Source organism: Melospiza melodia, chromosome 16 (genome assembly GCF_035770615.1).
Source record: "Melospiza melodia melodia isolate bMelMel2 chromosome 16, bMelMel2.pri, whole genome shotgun sequence".
Lineage (NCBI taxonomy): Eukaryota > Metazoa > Chordata > Aves > Passeriformes > Passerellidae > Melospiza > Melospiza melodia.
In genome coordinates this window covers 3,264,345-3,285,255 of record NC_086209.1, presented here as the reverse complement: position 1 = coordinate 3,285,255, position 20,911 = coordinate 3,264,345, and the positions used below count along the sequence as shown (strand labels likewise).

At 42.5% G+C, this 20,911-nt stretch overlaps 1 protein-coding gene across 1 annotated transcript in view; it reads left to right on the top strand.

Moving 5' to 3' along the window:
* Positions 1–19,336, top strand: part of ABCB7 (ATP binding cassette subfamily B member 7) — a 36,969-nt gene extending 17,633 nt beyond the window's left edge. Inside the window, exons 5-16 of the mRNA XM_063170324.1 lie at positions 2,354–2,486; positions 3,739–4,007; positions 5,165–5,253; positions 6,053–6,140; positions 6,764–6,938; positions 8,333–8,490; positions 9,016–9,179; positions 9,331–9,460; positions 10,427–10,598; positions 14,107–14,210; positions 15,677–15,784; positions 18,352–19,336. Of these exons, the coding sequence (XP_063026394.1) occupies positions 2,354–2,486; positions 3,739–4,007; positions 5,165–5,253; positions 6,053–6,140; positions 6,764–6,938; positions 8,333–8,490; positions 9,016–9,179; positions 9,331–9,460; positions 10,427–10,598; positions 14,107–14,210; positions 15,677–15,784; positions 18,352–18,570 (1,809 nt within the window). The 3' untranslated portion in view covers positions 18,571–19,336. The remainder of the gene's footprint in view (positions 1–2,353; positions 2,487–3,738; positions 4,008–5,164; positions 5,254–6,052; positions 6,141–6,763; positions 6,939–8,332; positions 8,491–9,015; positions 9,180–9,330; positions 9,461–10,426; positions 10,599–14,106; positions 14,211–15,676; positions 15,785–18,351) is intronic.
* Positions 19,337–20,911: the final 1,575 nt, after the last annotated feature.

Here is a 20,911-nt window from a genome sequence, read left to right as displayed (position 1 = left end):
TTGCTAATGAAATGCAATACTGTGCTGCCTTGTTCTTATTCAAGCTTTACCCTCCCGGAGTCAGAACAACTATAACCTGAGACCAGGCTTTAAATTTCATTTAAAACTCTATTGGGAAGAATTATATTGATGTAAAAGAAGACATTTCTACAAAATTGTAGGCTGTTACCAGTTAAATTAATTGTGAGTGGAGAACAGCAGTTTAAAGAATACATCTCTTTTCTTTAAATGGACTTCAAATATATCTGTGGTTCTATTTCAAAACTACCTGTAGTGTAGCACAGTCTAGTGAGGAATAAAATCCCTGCAGAGAGATTTGTGAGAATCTGCAGCAAATGAGGACCATCTGCATGGCAATATTCTTATTTTCTCCTGAGAGGTGTCTCCCAGGAAAACCTGCACTTTGTCATGTTGGTTGTCACTGGAACACACATGGCAGTAGATTCATCTTTATCAAGAACAAAATGCCACCCCAGAATGGAGTTTCAGTATCTCTGAAGGCAAAGTGGAGTTATTTGGTTGTACTGGGGGAGGGATTTGAGATTTCCACAATTCCCATCTGTTAGAGGGGAGCTGTGGCTAAAGGACTCTCAGGCTGCTCTGGACAAGTTTCAGAGAAATGCTTGGTGGAACACCTGATCTTTCAGCTGCTTTCTCTTTTCAGTCACTAACAAACCAGCACTAACCTCACCCAGGTGCCCTCAGATCTCATGTATCTCCTCTCAGAGTTACCTAAATCATGCTGTGTTGAGAATTTTGATGTGTTTTTTATAATGTATTTCATAGGGAACACATGGGGGAAGAGGAGAAAATTAATTCCTTCCTCATTTGCATTTAAATCTTTAGCCTAAAACACTGTCTGAAAAAACTAACAGCACAGATTCAAAAAATTAATTTACATTATATTCTTTAAATCTGTAGTTTACAAAAATATTTTCAAAACCCAATTACTCTGCTTGGTGAAGTTTGTACCTTCCACTATTTGCCATAACTTGTAAAACTGGAAATATTGGATCCTGTCATTAGAACTTCTGGAACTCTGTCTTCCCCCTTGAATTTGGACTGAACTTAAGAATAACTTTATCACTCTTTTGTCTCAAAATCTGGTTTTATCCAATTTATCTACAGTTTTTTACCCTGGGCTTTCAGCTCTGACAGATGTCCCTAAATACAATTGAGATCTAAGTGGGTATCCAAAACATTTGGTGGAGAGAGCTGAAATATCTGTATCAATCTGGTTTCTGTTTCTTGTTTCTTCTCATGTGAAATTATTTGTCATCTCCTCACAAGTTTTTTCCAAATACTAAAAAAAAGCCCAACCTTAAGCTAACTCAACTTGCTGTAAAGTATTTTAACATCTGCTGTGATTGCAAGATTGTAGGTCATAACTTACTTGTTCAACTGCTAAAAAAGTTGTGTCCTTATTTTCAAATCTCAACAGTTAGGAGCAGTTTGAATTAAGAAATTCTATTAATTTTATGAAGTTTGTTTGTAAATTGCCTTTCTTGTTGGTATAAGTGAGCAATGTAACAATGGTGCATTAACAAGGAATTTTAGGTTTTCTGTGAGATTTTCCATTTTTTCTTGTGCTGCAGTTGTGCAAATAAAAAACTGCTGAAGTTGATGTGTTTACATATCCATCTGTTTGGGGTTTCACATCTAGAGGGGCACACTGGGTGATAGGTGGTGGATGTGACTTTTTGTTTGAAAACTAATGTTTGTACAGTAATTTGTAGTGTCTTATAGACTGTACAGACAATCTTTTGTGCTGCTGTGCCAAACCCCAGGGTTTATAATATTTGGAGTGATGTTGCAAATGAGAAGCATTATTTAAATTTTAGGGGAGTATTAACAGAGACAAAGGAGGGGTTGGTTTATTTTCTTTGACTTCCTTGGAGCTTTGGTTGAATCCATGCCAGTGTTAGCAAAGTGCAGGTGAGTGTTTCCTGTGGAACTGAGCTTCTTCACACTGAATACTGCCAGCACCACAAAGAGCAAACAGCTCCAAATGATGGCACAATTTAGTAGCACTGTGTGTGCCATGCAGTGGCTGCTGCTTGATTCATTTCCTGGGCTTGCCATGCTGTCCTGAGAGCTCAGCTCATTCCAGGGCCTTTGCAGTGTGGTTTGTTGAGGACAGAAATCCATATTTAAAAGAAGACAGTGAGAGAGACAAAGTAACCCTGCAGTGCCAGCAGCGAGGGTTTAACATCCTGCTTGAAGTCAAGAGCAAACTCACCTGCACTAAGTGCTCAAGGACTAAATATAACAGCAGAGCAATTTCAGACAATAATAGTCATGCTGCAGAGATGTTTTAATGCAAATGGTCTAACTGGTGTGCTCCTGCTTTCAGGCCATGAATATCCTGGTTCCCTTCATGTTCAAGTTTGCAGTGGACAGCCTGAACGAGGTGTCTGGGAACGTGCTCAACCTGGGCGATGCCCCGAGCACCGCGGCCACCCTGGCTACTGCTGTCCTCGTGGGCTGTGAGTGCCTCCAGACCCTGCCTGGGACCTCAGGGGCTGCAGGGAGGGAGGGAGGGCTTCAGCAGAGCTCCTGCCCCTTGCTCTGCTGGCCATCACAGCTGCTTGTGAATCACAGAATCACAGAGGGGTTGGGCTGGAAGGGACCGTCAAGGTCATCTGTGGGCAGGGACACCTTCCACTGTCCCAGGCTGCTCCAAGCCCCAGTGTCCAGCCTGGCCTTGGGCACTGCCAGGGATCCAGGGGCAGCCACAGCTGCTCTGGGCACCCTGTGCCAGGGCCTGCCCACCCTTCCTAATTCCCAATATCCCATCCATCCCTGCCCTCTGGCAGTGGGAGCTGTTCTATGTGTCCAAGGGCACAAGCTGTGCTCCAAGCCCTGTCTGCCCCGACCTTGGACATTTCAGGGATCCAGGGGCAGCCCCAGCTGCTCTGGGCACCCTGAGCCAGGGCCTGCCCACCCTCCCAGGGATCAGTTTTTTCCCAATACCAAATGTAAACCTACTCCCTTTCAGTTTAAAACCAAGTTTGGGTAGGAAGGGATTTTAAGATTCCTTGGGCAGGGACACCTCCCACTCTCCCAGGCTGCTCCAAGCTCCAACCAACCTTGGACACTTCAGGGATCCAGGGGCTGCCCCAGCTTCTCTGGGCACCCTGTGCCAGGGCCTGCCCACCCTGCCAGGGAACAATTCCCAATTCCCAATATCCCATCCATCCCTGCCCTCTGGCACTGGGAGCCATTCCCTGTGTCCTGTCCCTCCATCTCCTGTCCCCAGTCTCACTCCAGCTCTCCTGGAGCCCCTTCAGGTGCTGAAAGGGCTCTGGGCTCTCCCTGGAGCTTCTCCTCTCCAGGTGAGCACCCCCAGCTCTGCCAGAGCCCCCAGAGCAGAGGAGCTCCACCCCTCAGAGTGTTGTAACAATTTCATTGTTACACTGTGTTGATGTCTATTCCTAATATTCTCTGACCTTGCTTCTGGTATTCCAATTAAAAAATGAAATAATGCTTATAGAAATTATTCTTGATTATAAATCCTGCCCTTTCTTATAACCAGCTATAAAAAGAAACTGATTTAAATGTGTGCACAATGGTTTATAAATGAAAAATTGCATAAAGCTTGGGCCAATTAAGTATAAATTACCTTTGAACTAAAATTGTTGAAAATATATAAAGAATGAGTCTAGTGTAATTTCATGCATGAAGGGAAGTTGAAAATATAATTATTTTCATTTTGTAAACTTTTTCATTCCTTTTTAGATGGTATCTCAAGAGCTGGGGCAGCATTATTTAATGAAGCAAGAAATGCAGTGTTTGGGAAGGTAGCTCAAAATTCAATCAGGAGGATTGCCAAGAATGTTTTCCTGCACCTTCACAACCTGGACCTGGCCTTCCATCTGAGCAGGCAAACAGGAGCTCTGTCAAAAACCATCGACAGGGGCACCAGGGGCATCAGCTTTGTTCTCAGTGCTTTGGTGTTTAACCTGGGCCCCACAATGTTTGAGGTGGCTCTGGTCAGTGGAATTCTGGTAAGTGTGCTTTAGTTGGAATTGTCTCATTTAGGAATAAGGCTCTTACCAAATTCTACTAATTATAATAATAATAATTGAATTTACAATGTGAAAGCAACTACTTCAAAAGAGAGCAACCTATAGTGTTCAAATATCTGTTGATTTATGTAAGCTTATTTGAACTGGTTTTCACATTTAAAGCCTCTCTTCAGCCAGTTGCATTTATGTGGACAGTTTTTAATGTTTTTCTTCAGAATTGTTGGAAAAATGAAATCAGAAAAGTAAACTGTGCACACAAGTGTCAAATCTACCCAGGTGAATAGTGAGGAAGCAGAATAAAAATGTTGTGGTTCAGTGTATTCAGAACAGAGGAGGGAGTGATTGTTGGCTCTTTCCTGAATACCGATCTGGACTTATCCAGAACTTAAAAGTGAAAATGAGCTTTTGGAAAACAGGCTTCTCCTGGCAGGTTTTAAGCTTAATGCCCTGAAATTTAAACTTCTACAAAATAAATCACACATTCTGTCTTTGAAGTCAGGATCTTTGGGTGTTATTTGGGTGCAAAAATCTGAGTCATGATTATGTATCTTGGTTTAAATTAAAAACAAGAATCTTGTTCTATTTATTGGTCTTTTTGGAGAGACTTAATCAAGTTTGAATGGAACAGTGAAATGCCTGTTGGGTTCCATTTTCTAACCAGTGGAAATTGCAGACCAGGCTGGCTGTCAGCCAACCCTCCTTAGGGCTTTTCTCTCCTGATGTGCCCTGAAGTACAGAAAATGCTTCCTAAGTTGTTTTGCAAGGCCATTTATTTCTTCTTCTACAGTCCAGCTTTCTTTCAAAATCTGCAAAAGCATAGAAACAAATACTTATTTGTGAAAACAGCACAAGCATCAGCAGCATTTATATGTTTTATAATTTGAAAAATAACTTTGCAGTATTATATACACTAGCTCTTGGTTATTGCCTCCAATCTTTTCATCTAAATCCTTCTTGCTGCTTTCCTTTTGAGTTTAAGCCTTTATTTAGCCTTAAGCTGTTCAGAGCAGGGATTGTGTTGGGAGGGACCATCATTTCTTGTCTTAAAATTAGAATAGCCTAGCTGGAGACATCAGTGAAGTTTTGAGAACAATAATGATTCTTTTTTTATTATTATTTGATTTGAAATCTTGCAGTATTACAAATGTGGTGCTGAGTTTGCTTTGGTCACTCTGGGGACCCTGGGAGCCTATGCAGCATTCACCATAGGAATCACACAGTGGAGGTAAGGCAGGCCCTGCCCTCATCTTCCTCAGCTTGGCATGGTGCCTTCAGTGGCTGCCTGGAATTAAGAATAAGAGATATTAGGATTGAGAGAATAAAGTGGGAATTTATTAAAGGCCTTCAATAGGTTCACCTTGGGCAGTGCAGAAACCACCAAGGACACACCCTGGATGGATGATGGTCATGAGTTTTTCAGACAATTATAAGTTTGGTCCATTTACATATCAGGGGTTAATCTTCCAATTCCAGCTTCAGGCAGTGAAGTCATATTCCCCTGTTGTTATATAGCAAAGGTTTCACATTGTTGTCTCCTTACTCAAGAGGTTTGTACCTCCTCAGTGTTGCTCATAGGCAGCTCCTCTAGGCACTGACTCTTCCTGGTCCTCACAGCAGCCATCTGACACCAGATCCCACCAATCCACTCTTTTATAACACTGTTCTTATTTGCTGCAGGTGTGACCTGTTAACATCAGGCCTGCTCCTAATCTTTAGTAATTGGTTCAGCTGCAACTCTTTAGGGGATGAGATTACATTCTATACCACCTTCATTCACCCATGCTGTGTCCCCTTACATTCCCCCAGTTTGCTCCCCCACAATTCACTTTTAGAGGCTGAGGCAGTAGAGTACCCTTGAATCTCAGGCCTAGAAGAACTGTTTAGTCTGACCAAAATGAGAAGACAGTTAACTGACACTCTATAAGGAATTTAGAGTTATACACTAATGCAGTACAGGGTTTGAAAAATATAAAAGCTAAAATAAAAGCATCAGTGATGGATGAAGCCTTCCTTTCCTTTCCCAGGACAAAGTTTCGGATAGAAATGAACAAAGCTGACAACGATGCCGGTAACGCTGCCATTGACTCGCTCCTGAATTATGAGACTGTGAAGGTAAGGCCAGTCTTTACTACCAGGCTCTTTGTCTTGCTTCTGTCAGCCTTAGGGAAGTGAGTCATAAGATTCATCTTTAAAGGGCTGCATATTTGGAGCAATAGCGTATTTTTAAGCAGTATTCATTTGAAGAGGAGTGCGTGGCACTGACAGAGTAGCAGGAAGGTTGTTAGTGGGGGTGGGAAAAATCTCTTTGTTAATAAAGAATGAGAAGTTTCTTTCATGGCTGAATCACCTTGACCATCAATTTCTGCAGAGAGTAAACTTAGTCTTGAAGAGGAGGTTTAGGTTGGATATTGGGAGAAGGTTCTTCACCCAGAGGATGGTGGGCACTGAGCAGGCTCCCAGGGAATGGGCATGGCCCTGAGGCTGCCAGGGCTCCAGGAGTGTTCAGACAGCTCTGTCAGGCACAGGGTGGGATTATTGGTGTGTCTGTGCAGGAGCTGGGCTGCATGATCCTTGTGGGTTCCTTCCAGCTCAAGATATTCTGTGATTCTTTCCTTCAGCTGTTAGAGAGGAGCTGTGTGTGTGTCACTGCACTCTGTTCATGCTGGATTTTACAGCCACTTTAACACTCCAACATGTTTGTACTGTCACATTTCCCATTTTTGTTTATATTCTAGTATTTCAATAATGAAAAATACGAAGCCCAACGGTATGATGAGTTCCTGAAGACCTATGAGAGAGCCTCCCTGAAGACTACCTCCACTTTAGCTCTCCTCAACTTTGGCCAGAGTGCCATATTTAGTGTGGGTTTAACAGCCATCATGGTGCTCGCCAGCCAGGGCATTATTGCAGGTAACTCACCTGTCTGTGAGCCTGAAATGAGTCTCTTTTACCTCAGTTCATCCACAACAGAGGTGTTAGTCTTCATTAACTGAGGGTTGATGTGATAGTTCATTTTGAGAGTTTTTGGTTGAGAGTTTTTTGCTTAAGTTTTGTCTATATATTTCTGCTTCTTGGAGTATTATTAATTCCATTTTATCTCTCTCTCAATGGCTCTCTCAATCATACTACGATTTTATCAAAAGCATTATAAAAGTTTAGCAGTTAAAGAAAGATCCCAAGAAAATGTCACTTTAGGAAATTTTTCTTAAAGGTTTTTGAAAGGCACTTCTATAGATAAAAATATTTCTGTGGACATTGTACAAAGATCCTTTCTTTTTGCCCTTCTCCCTTCCCATTTTGGCAAGACTCCATGTATTTATACCCCTGTGCTTTGTCTCCAGTAGTTTTGTTACCAATAATTCACTTTCCTTCCATTAATAAGGGCACATTATTAAAAGAATTGCTTCCATCTGTTCTGCACTTGTCTAATTTACTACATAAAATAAAGCCTGCTTGATTAGGAAGACAGAGTACAAGCTTCAAATACAGAATTGGGATGAAGCTCTGCTAAAGCAAGGTGGCTTTAGAGTAAAAATAATGATGCTTTAAAGACTGTTAACATCCAGCAGTGTTTGAAGGGCAGACCTTTATACCATGTGCTCTCTCTTGCATCTGCTTTGCCCTTTTTAAAGATGCCAGGCCAGGGAAGGGTTACACTGAAGAGATCAGTCAGTAGGTGCAGTTTATAGCTGTTCTTAGCAAGATTTAGAATAGCTTGAAGCAGGATGGTAGACATATGGCTTTAAATCATCTTTCTGGGCCTGTTTCAGCTGAACTGACCTGCCACTTACCTTTAGCTGCTGTGACATCCTGAGCTTTCCCTTGATCAGCCTGTTTGATACGAGCTGCCCAGAGCTGCTCAGTGTGTTTCAGCAGCTCTGTGGTACATGCAGTGAGAAAGCTCTCTCTTGATCATGACAGAATCTATCATTTGCATTTGTCTGTAATTGTACTTAAGATTGTCTTTCCTGATTTGTGCTTCCATATATTATTTCCTTCCCTTTTAACTTCCTTAGGCCTCTCTGTGGATTTTACAGTCTGATGTTGTATGTGCTGCTTGCCTTATTTGCCAGTGCTATTACATCTTTTTAAAGTGAAATCCACACAAACATTGCCATTCCTCTCAGGCACCCCTATATAAAATCTGAGAATGGATTCTGTGGTTTTGTTTGTTATTTAAAAATCTGGGTTTAGAAATGAGATAAAAGCAATTAGGTTTGATGGACTTGATCGATTCTTTTGGTGCATCCTAAAAGGAAAACCCTTCAAGTCTCCTTATTCTCTCACACCCCTTTTGTCTTAAGGCAGCCTTTCTGTTGGAGATCTGGTAATGGTGAATGGATTGCTGTTCCAGCTTTCTCTGCCCCTGAACTTCCTGGGAACAGTGTACAGAGAGACAAGACAAGCACTGATAGATATGAATACCTTGTTTACACTGCTCAGTGTAGATACCAAGATCAAAGTAAGTAGTAGCTTATTTCCCTGAAGTATCTGGGCATTTAACAGGGCAATGCCATCATTTTACCATGTTCTTATCTTCCAGGTTTAATTTCTATTCATGAAAGAGTTGTTGTGTGTGAGGTTGCTGTTCTGCCTCTTCTTAAGTGCAGTTATTGCAATAAGTTAATTTTCTTTTTCTTGTAGAGAAGCAAATTTGCTTCATGGAAGCTGTGTTTGTATTGAGACTTTTTTATTTAAGTATTCATGCCTTGTGCTTGAATTTTTATTGGTAATTAATGATGCAGAATATATTGCAAAAGAAGTTATGAGGCAGAGTGTTTACAGCAGGAATTTTTACCTCCTTTGGGGAAAAGGAGGAGCAAACCAATGTCACTTGTGCAGCAAATTATGATTATTTTCCACATATCTGAGCTGGAGTGTCTGTTTGCCTGTTTCTGAGGTGGGAAAGGGACTGTTGAGCTTGTTGAAGTGTTGGAGATAATTTCTGGGCAGGGCAGCAGATAAAGTGGAATTCTTCTTTTCATAGGACAAAGAGCTGGCTCCACCCCTGCAGATCACCCCCCAGACTGCTTCCATTGCCTTTGACAATGTGCATTTTGAATACCTGAAGGGGCAGAAAGTCCTTGCTGGAGTGTCCTTTGAAGTCCCTGCAGGAAAGAAAGTGGCCATTGTAGGAGGTAGTGGGTCAGGGTGGGTAAATGGACTAAATATGCCAATCAATGCAGAATTTAGTTTCTTAAATATGGTGCTGCTTGTGTTTGCTTTTTATTGTTTGTACATCATTGGAGATTGTAAATGGCAACCAGGATGTAACATTCACTTCAATTCTTTTCAATTCCAGGAAAAGCACCATTGTGAGGTTATTATTTCGTTTCTATGAACCTCAGAAAGGAAACATTTATATTGCTGGACAGAACATCCAAGATGTCAGTTTGGAAAGTCTGAGAAAGGCAATAGGAGTTGTGCCTCAGGTATTCCATGTTTCCTTCTCCCCAGACACTCCATTGGAACAGTAATTCTAATAGTGATTCTCAGTATCTGGCACTGTTCAGTGAAGGCCACTCCTAATGCAGTGGTGTTGCATGGTGACTTTCAAAGGAACTAGAGATTTTTCCCCCAGGAAATATTATGTTTTTATATGCATCATCATATAGATCCAATTTCTGAAATGTGTTTAAGCCTCCCCATGAGAAGCTGCCTCCAGCTTTAAGTGATTTAGCTTTATAGTTGATTACCACCCGTAATGAGTTAGCAAAGTGGTGAAACTATGCATGACATACATATTTAGGACACAAAATATATTAATCCCTTTTTTGGGAAAAGAAATGTCCCCAAACACTTTTACCTTCAGGCTGTGTAAAGAAAAATACAAACCATTCTGTGTTGATTCTTTCACGGGCTGGGGACTGTAGCATGCCCTGGTTTTGCAAGGGCCCCGTGGTGTGCAGAATTCTAAAGATAGGAAATGCCAAGCCATGGTGAATGGGCTAGAAAGACCCTGTTCCACCTTTGGACCCCTGTTTATCTCTCCATTTCTGATCCCCTGTACCCTATAAAAAGGGCTGGTTTAGCCTAGTTCTGGTGGAAAAGCTGTCACTGGAACCCTTCTCAGAAGAATCAATAAAGACATCACTGTGGAACCCCACACAGCCTCCTCTCTCTCCCTGTGTCTGCCTGCCTGGGCACCTAGCAGGCTGAAGGGCTGGAATCACAAAGAGCTGATAATCACTAAAGAGCTGAAATCACAAAGAGCTGATATCACTGAAGCTTGCTAAGGTTGCCTGTGGCTGAGAGCTCCTTGGGAACTCAGTCTGTCCCATAAAGGACTGTGCTATCTGGACCCTGCAGCTTGCTGGGGACACCCTGAACCCAGCAAAGCTGATTTAGGGGACAGTTCTGAAGCTGATGTTCATCATTTCTTCTTCCCACCAATGCAGGATGCTGTTCTCTTCCACAACACCATCTACTACAACCTGCTCTATGGCAACACAGAGGCCACAGCAGAGGAGGTGTATGCAGTGGCCAAGCTGGCAGGGATCCACGATGCCATCCTGAGGATGCCCAATGGCTACAACACCCAGGTTGGGGAGCGAGGACTCAAACTCTCAGGTGGGCTTCCAGCTTCTTTGCATCCCTTTTGCTGCCTCAAAGTTTCTTGCAGAGTTTAGTCCTCAGGTTTGCTTTTAGTTTATTTAGTTTATAACACAGAATCATTAAGGTGGGAGAGGATCTACAAGATCAAGTCCAACCTCTGAGTAAATCCTACCATGCTCATTAAACTGCATCACCAAGTGCCACATCCATTCCTTTTTGGAGCACTTCTAGGGATGGTGACTCCACCACTGCCCTGGGCAGCCTGATGCAATGCATGACCCTTCAGTGAAGAAATCTTTCCTATCATCTAGCCTAAACATCTCCTGTCCCAGCCTGAGGCTGTTCCCTCTCCTCCTGTCCCTGTTCCCTGGGAGCACAGCCCAACCCCTCCAGCTGTCCCCTCCTGTCAGGAGCTGTGCAGAGCAAGAAGGTCCCACCTGAGCCTCTTTTTCTCCAGGCTGAGCCCCTTCCCAGCTCCCTCAGCTGCTCCTCACAGGACTTATGTTCCAGACCCTTCCCCAGCTCCATTCTCTTCTCTGGACACTCTCCAACCCCTTCATGTCCTTGTAGAGAGGAGCCCAAAATAACTACCTGTAAGGCTGAATATTAATATGAAGGTGTGCAGTATAAGGCAGCTGTAGTCTGCAAGATGTTCAAAGGAATGTGTTTTCAGGGGATACTGTTAAATGAGGTTGTAAGTGAGGCTGGCAGTGCATTTAAGTAAAAATTATTTTTCTCATGATCTGTTTGGGTAGTGGACTAGAATTGGGAACTCTGTGTGTTTTGAGGGATGCAGTGGGTGCAGACAGAGGTGCTGCCTGTTGCAGAGACAGTTCTGAGGGGGATTTCTTTCTCTGCAGCTGCTGCTTTTGAAAAAGGGGGTCAGAGGGTGCAGGCTGTACCCAGAACGTGAGTGCAGGAGAAAGTGTGCATGCTGCAGAAGGGGATTATGCAGAGACCTAAAAGAGAAATAAAGTATGTGAAGCACAGATCTGGGTGAGGGAATAGAAGGTGCTAAATAGGTACTGGCAGAACTGAAGAGAATCGTGCTAACAATGAAAGATTTGTCTTGTGCTGCCTGTCTCCCCACACTCATAATTGCTGGAAAGAGGATTTGACTGACAATAGGTTTGAAATGTCTTGGTGTTGATAGAAGAATAGAATGGTTTCAGTTGGAGGGAATCTTCTAAAATTCATCTAAACCAACCCTCCTGCTGTGAGCAGGGGCATCTTTCACTAGACCTGGTTGCTCCATGCCTTAACCTTATGTTGAGGTTTAGATTGGATTTTAGGAGAAATTTCTTCACCCAAAGGTTTGATCAGGGTTCTCAGGGCAGTGGTGGACTCCTCATGCCTGGAGGGATTAAACAGCTGTGTGGATGTGGCACTTGGGGACATGGGTCAGTGGTGGCTGGGGGAGCAGTTGGGCTCCATGGTCTTGTGGGGCCTTTCCAACCTGCATGATTCTGTGTCCCTTTCTAAGTCTGGAGCATTGTGTGGGGGTGTGCTGGAGTTTCCTTCTGACCTCATGACTCCTGTAACAGAGCCTTTCAGAAAATGGTTCTGCCTTTCCTCCATCCTTCAGTTTGTGCTGCCACTGGGATGGTCATAAGCACCCACCTGCCAGTGCTCCCACAAAGGTGGTGTTGAGAAAGGTAAGGGAATTGTGTTCTTTTACTGCTTTGTTTGTATTTAAAGAAGAAAGAATATGTAAAATACCCAGGAGAAAGAAAATGAAATTCTTTTGAGCTCTGAATAAGCATCTGCCACTGAAAGAACAGCTTCAGTTTCTTATTTTCAACAATTAGGTGAATATTGACAAATACCAGTGGTAAAGAAGCTTCAGGAATGTGTGCAGCCAGGGTACAGGAGTCTCAGGCCAGTGCTCTCAGAACTGTCATTGTGCAAAGGACTGGAGATATCAAATGGAAAGCTCTGAGTTCCTTCAGTGCTCTGTAAAATGCTACTGCTAATTGCAATCTATAGTTCTCTCAATAGTAGATTGGCTCCCTAAATTCTTATAAAGATATGTATTGATTCATTTCAGAATCAGTTTGTGGGGTTTTTTTTAAGTTAGGTGAGGCTTCCTCAAGGAGAACACAAAGTCCTGCTTTGTCCTGTTACTTTGTGGCAGGAATAGGGTGAGTAAAAGGTGTGTGAATTCAAGTGATTCTCTTTAAAATCCAGGGGTTTATGTGCACAATGGAAAAACAAGATTTTAGCTGCAGTGACAGATTTGCCAATTTAAGTGGTGATGTAGCATTTTGTGCAGTTCTTACTGTTCTCAAGGATTGATTCATCAAGAGTAAAGAGTGAAAAACAAGTTGTTTGGGTTGTTCCAATTAGAACCCACATCAGTGTTGGCTAATAGATGTGTAACAGGCAGAGCTGCAAATCCCTGACTCTGTGAATGGAACCATTTCTGTGCTGCTGCCCTCGGTGTGAATGGGGAGCAACATTCCCTGAAAATATGGGGGATCTGGGTACTGAAATATGTCTTTCAAACATGGATATTGTCAAGCTGTGAGTTTTGAAGATGCTGTACAGGGGAGGGAGGGAGGGAGAGCACACTAAAACAGACTGAGTAAATCATACAGTTCTAATTGCTCCTCAATTCTGCCAAAGACAGTTTAAAATGTGAACTGCAGCATTACCACCAGCCTTTTAAATGGTTTATGAAAGCATGTTCTCTCCTGATAGGAATGGAACATTAACAAGAGTATAATGGTATTAAATGGAATGTTTTGAAGTCTTGCATAAAACAAAGGAGGACAAGTGCACAAATGTGACGTGTTTGCGTCGCGTACCAAATGTTTAGCAGATTTTAAGTTCTCAAATGCACCTGTTTTCCTGTCTGTAAAAGTTGCCCTGAGTTATTCTTGAGTAGATGTTGGCTGGAAGAATTGTTTAGGAAGGAAACTAGTCTGAAACTGGGTTATAGCAGAAACCAGCAGGCTGTAGATTGCAGGCTGATGGTGGTTTGCAGTACAATATTAACTGTTCTTGAGTGAAATTTGCCATTATGGGGTGGGAAGTTGGATGAATGTCAAGGACAGACCTGAAAGACACAATGTATGAGCAAAATGCCTGAAATCCAATACAGCAGGTGTGGACAGAGCAGTGGTGAGAGAAAACTGGATTTGTGTGTGCAGAGTTACTGGATGGAGCAGATCTTAGGCCAGGTGAATGGGCTCCTACTCCCAGGTGCACAGAGTGAGTAACTATACAGCATTGTTACTCACCTGTGTCAGACTCTTGCCTTGGAGCAGATACAAAATAGTTCTCTGTCCTTTTCCAAAAGGATGAGCAATCTTGAATCACTAAATTTACCAGGGAGCAGGAACTTGTGTGCTATCTTATGTAACATGTCAGACATTTGTCAGCAGTGACTCTGATGTCTGTTAAAAAAAGGAGAAAAAACCCAACAACCAACCCTTCAAAATCATGTCTGCTGTTGAATTTAGACTATCACAATTGTAACTTAATCTTTTTTTCTTTTTTTTCCTCTTTCCCCCTCATTCAGGAGGAGAAAAGCAAAGAGTTGCAATTGCCAGAGCAATGTTAAAGGAGCCACTTATTTTTCTCTATGATGAAGCCACATCATCTTTAGATTCAATTACAGAAGAGGTAAATTGGGATAAAAAATCTAGAATTTAGGTGATACCATGATGTTTGATTCTGATGCTTCTCCTTGTTCTTTTCCTCTCAGAATTCTGTTTTTTTTTCAAGTGTTTTCTCAGTATTATTAAGACATGCTGTGTTGAAGCTGTTGTTCTAAAATGTGGAGCAGAGAAGCTCAGTCCATCTGTCTGGAGAGAGTGAGGGATATCAGCTGTCTCTGGGATATTTTCTGTTTCCACTCTTGACACATTTATCCCTTGAAGCTGGTGCAGGTAGCCATGAAAAAATCCCTCTAAATAATTGAGATCTAATGCAGGACAAGCCCCCCTGGTTCATTGTACAGAATCAGGTGTGACCTGCAGTGCTGCTGTTCATTTGTGCCCATTCCACAGGAAGAGCTGTGACATGAATGTGGTGGCACCATGACAGGAGCTGCATCAGCCTTCATAACATCATCTTTGCTTAAGCACAAAACTCTCATCACCAGCAGTAATTTCCCAAACTGATGTCATCAAAAATGAGCTAAGCTATGGCTCTGTTCACTTATGCAGATTGAGGGAATTTATTGACCTGTAATCACTAAATTACTTTCATTTTCCAGATGCAAAGAATCCAGAGGATGAACTGTACATCCATGTAGCACAGCTCTGAAATGTAGCACAGCTTCCTCATGGGCCAGAAATGTCCACATCACACTGAGTTCTCACATTTTTCCTCTCTTGTTTTGTTGTATCTGTGCAAAAGTCATAAGCAAAGCAGAAAGTTTCAGTGTAGAAATGCACTTGGAAGACAGCAAATGAAAATGAGGCTTTTCCACAAGAGTATGCCTGGAAATGGAAATGTTTTCTGACAAAAATTTTCAGAGAAATAAAGTGGACACTTCACTTATGGTAGTGAGGGCACAAATTCCCCATCAGTGCTCCTTGCAGAGGGAGGGTGTGGTTTGGAAGGTGCCATAGAGCTCACAAAGGAAACGATGGACGGACGGACGGACAGATAGATAGATAGATAATTCCCAGAATTGCTCTGCCTTTGTTCCACATTAGCATAATACTGAGAGGGATTTTTTCCTTTAACAGTCATGGGAAAGCATTAATATTACAACCACGAGGAGTTCTTATTTTCAGATGCTTTTACTGCTGTTTGCTGCTTGTGTAGCATGGCTCCATGGGGAAGTTTTTTCCTGAAATGAAGTGACACTTCTCTTCCTGTGTCCCTGGGGATAGCTGTGTTTTTCTGTGAATACAAGGTTTTTTTTCAGTTTGAGGCTTTAGCAAAACCACAGATATTTCATGTTTGGGACTCTTCTGTTTCTCCTGTACATACGCATGGCTGTTTGTTATTGGGAAGCTGTAGCAGTACCAGAGATGATTTTCAAAACTTATTTACAGTAATTTGCATATTTCCAGGAGCATTTTATCTCTCCTCATCTCACTCAGGAGTGTGTGTTTGTGTCTGTTCCACTCTTGCAGAACATTCTGAAGGCCATGAGGGACATGGTGAAGCACCGGACGTCGATTTTCATTGCGCACAGGTTGTCCACGGTGGTGGATGCAGATGAGATCATCGTGCTGGATCAGGTGAGGGCTCACCTGGTGCTCTGGGATATTCACACCATGGCAGGGTTTGCTTTAGGGCCCCTCTGTGTCCAGTTTGAATTGTAATTCACTCCCACCAAGCTGCTGGAAGTTTTTTCTTTGGAAATGAAGCATGTTTGAAAATTCCAACCCAAGCTTGGCATGTGTGACTGCCTTGTATGTTGTTATTTTTATGCCTTACTGTTGCATGTTTTTAATCTAATTTTTTGCATGCTTCTGTCATCTGAAGTTTCCTAATGTGTTCCCCCAATTTATGCTTCACTCTCATTGCTCAGGGTCTGTTTTTCACATACATCCATTTTTCCTCTCAGTGGAAAGAGAGAGGACAGTGTGTTCTGTTTCCATGCAGATAGAACTATTGCAGGATTGTTCAGCCTCATTATGTTTAAAATCTGAGCACCATTCTCTGTTGTACCTGTAGAAAAGTGTGATTGTTCCCTTTCTGTAGATTTTTTTCCTAAGAAAAAACCAACATGTCTCAACATTCGATTCCCTAATATCAGCATTCAGCTGTTACCTCATACTCACCCAAAGTCCATTTTTTTCTCTATTATCTGTATCTGGCAAGAGATTTAAAATAAACAAATGTCCTTAAGATAACTTCATAATTATTCTTTTAACTGATAATGCTGAAAGTACAGTGCTCTGATCTGCTGATAATAGATGTTAAATTTATCTCTGCATGCATTTTTATCAGTTGCTATTTATAAGCTTGTGCTCCTAGGTGTCTTTAGTGACTTAAAATACACATCTAAAAGCAAATAAATTATTCTTACACTACATTCAATGACTTCAGGGACAATTAGAACCATATCTTTGTGAAATAGTGACATTTGCTACACAAAACTCAGCTTTATATGAATCTGAAAAGGATGAAGTAGTGGAATAAATCACTTGCAGTGCTCCATGGAGTTTTTAGTTTATTTTGATCTGCTTTGTTTTTTCAGCTTTTGCTGAAAAAGCCTCTCCTAAGGTGTATCCTTCCTACAAGTGCACGTTAAAACATCTCACAAACATTTTGTAACGTGTCACAAGGCAATTGGCAGCTTTTTGTTTTCCATGCAATTTTTCACAGCTTCCTGAGAGCGTGTTTTGTGTTGTAGTGTAACTGTTAAATTAAAAATAAAAGCACAGCCTCGAACTGTGAGGGAGCCAGGGTGCTTCCTTTGCTGAAGGATGGAATTGTGGATGAGGGAGGCAGCACTGCCTTGTGCCTCTGCCATCCAGCAGGATTGAGGTGTTAGCAGCCAGGGAAGTCAGGCTCAGGAGCAGGGATGACACAGGGTGATTGTGGCTGCTTTTGCTTAGCAATGGTAATCAGGGAATCACAATTCCAGCACCTTTGCTGAGGTAAAATCAGAATCATTCCTGGGTGAGTAAATGTTGGAGTAATGATACAGATCCTGATGCTGTGGAGCTGAGCAGAGAAGTTCCATTTTTAGGATTGGTCAAGAGTTACTAAAAAAAGCCATAATTCAAAACCTGCTCTCTACTCCAAATGAATCACTTAAAGAATTGAAGTAAATTCTGCACTTCTGTTGATCAAATTTATATTTGTTCAGATTCCACTGGCATAACTACTAATAGAAGTGCCAAGACAAAAATTCTTTCCCAGCTTGTCCATCAGCAGATGTCACAAGGAGGTAGATTTAATTGTAGATCAGAATTTAGAACTGATATCAAATCCATGTAGTTGTCTGTATAATGAGAAGGAAAAGTAGCTGAAGAATGAATTAATGTATCAGTTTAATTTGAAGTCAGTGAATGTGTCTCTCAAAGCAGAAAATTAGTTTGCTTTTTTGAAGAGTGATGGTATTTCTCTGTAGGGTTGGAGTTCTCATGGGATTCTCCTCTCCAACTCTTCCTTTCCATGCTGATAGTCAATAAATCATCTCTGCTCTGAGAACAGCCCAGAGAACTGAACTGCTCACACAATTTCCATGGTGGTGACTGCAGTGACACAAGCTACAGAGCACCCATAAAAGCAGTTTACACTAATTGTTTTCAGGATTTGACCTTAGATGTGCATTGCTTTTCTAATATAAACCCCTCTCTGTCTGCTCCTCTCTTTTAGCTTCCTCCCCTGTGTTAGTTACTGAGCAAAGATAAATCTGTGTTTATTTTGGTACATTCATGTCACCTTTGCAGGAGTAATTGAACACCTTGCTGCTCATATAGAGGTCCACATTTACTTTAGATAATTCCTGCAGTTTAGATAGGAAACTTTACTTTAGATAACTCCTCCAGTTTAGATAGGAAACTTTAGATAACTCCTGCAGTTTAGATAGGAAGCTTTCCATGCTGTGAGTTTTAGATTTTGCCCAGATGGACAAAAGGCAGGTGCAGTGTGAGAAGGGCACAGCTCCTTGTTTTCAGCTGGCAGTGCCCACACAAGTGAGTGCACTGTGCAGTCAGTCCTTCCTTGCTGTTTCAAGCTCTTCCTCATGAATTCCTGCTCTAATCCATACTGTAAAACTCTGCTCCATAGGCTGGTTTATTGCTGAAGATCTGGGAATGTGGATTGCTGATTTCCTGCCCTTGTTTTGCAGGGTAAAGTGGCAGAACGTGGCAGGCATGCAGAGCTCCTGGCAAACCCCAGCAATCTCTACTATGAGATGTGGCACACCCAGAGCAGCAAAGTGCTGCACAGTCACAACCAGCCAGACTGGGAGGAGAGACCCAGCCACACATCCAAAGAGGAGGAAAGGAAGAAGCTAGAAGAAGAAATTATCAACAGTGTGAAAGGCTGTGGGAACTGTTCGTGCTGAATAGGATCCTGGATCTTGTATAGCAGGTTAAAAATGCACAAGAATACAGTGAAATACAGCTCTTGTTTTTAAGTCAGCATTCAAAAACTTCTGGATTTTGCAATTTTTGGATTTTACAGTTTCACAGAGGGACATAATTTCAACCAAAGGAGTTCTATTTTTGCATCTTTAGGAATCTCTAATATTCAGTGGCATCTGCAAGAGCTGAGCTTTTTTCAAAAACTTTAAACTTCCCAACCAAGGGTGTAATTTATGGCAATTTTTAGGCATTGATAAATTCTCCTGGTAGTTGCCTGATGTGGATTATTAAATTGTAAACAGATTTGTCCCTGATTTACATTATTTCTCATCATTGATGGTTGATAAATGCGTCATGTTTTAATTGTAATTGGGCTAATTTGAACTCATTTGCTAGTGAGGAAGATGCCTTTTAAATTCTTCAGTGGTGTTCTGGTTTAAAAATCTTCCTTGTAGAGAGTAAGAACAGCCTCAACAAAATATCAGACTTCTAGTAGCAAACTAAATATTGGAATTACCCCTCTCACCTTTCAGAAGCACCTTTCATACTGCACTATCAGGAAATGGATTGGTATTATTCTAAAGGAAAACTAACAGCATTTTTAGGTGAAAAATGAACAAATCTGAGTTCAGGATTGTGTATCCTCACCATCTGCTGTAGTAGTCAAAGCAGAATGAAGTCGCTCTTTCTAGTTCAGTCATGGTCTTAGGGAGCAATTAAGATTCAATAAAGACTTCCATAAATTTCTGTTATCTCATTAATGTATGAGAAAATGACCTGGATAATGCTGAAAGCATTGCTATAATAATGTCCTCATTTCAACAGCCAGAACTTCTCCAGTGGGAGGAAACCTCAGACTTTGGGATCTGCAGGACACTGGGGGTGTGTCAGGTTGGGGGGGGCTGCAGGGGGAGAAGTTTCCAGAAGCTTCCCCTGTGTCCAGCAGAGCCAAGGCTGAGCACATCACCAACAGGGCAATGCACTGCTGGGATCACAGATTTGGGAAGTGTAAGAGCAACTGCAGCCAGAGAGAGGAGTGGGAAATGGGAGAGGAGCAGCCCTGCAGACACTGGGTAGGGAAGAAGGAGGGGCAGGAGGAGCTCCAGGAGCTGGAGCTGAGATTCCCTGCAGCCCATGGGGGTCCATAATTGAGCAGAGATGCACCTGCAGCCTGGGAAGGAGAGCTGGGTGGAGCAGAGATGTACCAGGAGCCCTGGATGGAGCAGAGATGAACCTACAGCCTGGGAAGGAGCCCTGGATGGAACAGAGATGCACCAGGAGCCTGGGAAGGAGTCCATGATGGAGCAGGGATCCACCTGCAGCCTGGGAAGGAGCCCTGCATGGAGCAGGGATGCACCTGCAGCCTGGGAAGGAGTCCATGCTGGAGGCAGGAGGATGTTCCCAGAGGAGGCTCTGGCCCTGGGGAAGCCCACCCTGGATCAGGCCCCTGGCAGAAGCCATGGAGAGAGGAGCCTGTGGTGCAGCAGGTTTGCTGTGACCCCATGGGGGACCCACACTGGAGCAGCCTTGCCCTGAAGGACTGCACCCTGTGGCAAGAGGACACATGGGAAAAACACACTGGGGCAAGGGAAGAGAATGAGGAGGAGGAAGGAGCAGCAGGAACAACGTGATGAACTGACCACAGCCTCCATTCCCCAGGAGGAAGGGAATTCTGAAGTGAAGTTGAGCCTGGGAAGAAGGCAGGGATGGGAGGAAGGCGTTTTAAGATTTTATTTCATTTTCTCATTACCCAACTCACACTTGTAATTTGCAGTAAATGAAGTTAATTTCCCCAAGTGGAGTCTGTTTTGCCCAGGACAGTAATTCTGAGTGGTCTCTCCCTGTCCCTGCCTTTCCCACAAGCCCTTTGTTGTGTTCTCTCCCTGCCCAGCTGGGTGGGCACCCAGCATCCAGCCAGGCTCATCCCACCATAACAGGGTTGTGTTTTTAGGCCTTGTCTCTCCAGGGAAGTTCACCATCTCTTTAGCACAAGCTATCCTGGTGTAATTCTTCGTGTTAAATTTAAGAATTAAAATCTTTCTCTTGGATGCTGAAAAATAACTTTGTTATTTCTGAGGAATTACACCGGTATAATTACATTGATATAATTACATTTGTAAATCAGATGCAAGATTTCTCAGTGTGGGCACTAGGGAAGGGCTGAATTTGGTGCTTCTGGAAATTTAATTGCAAATAGCATTTATTTTTTTGTTATACCCCTCCCCTACAACTCAAAATAGGAACATAACTTAAAAGGAGTGAAACCTTTTCTAGTTACTTGTTTTCACTCTCTTAAAATGATGGATGAAAAACCAACCTGGC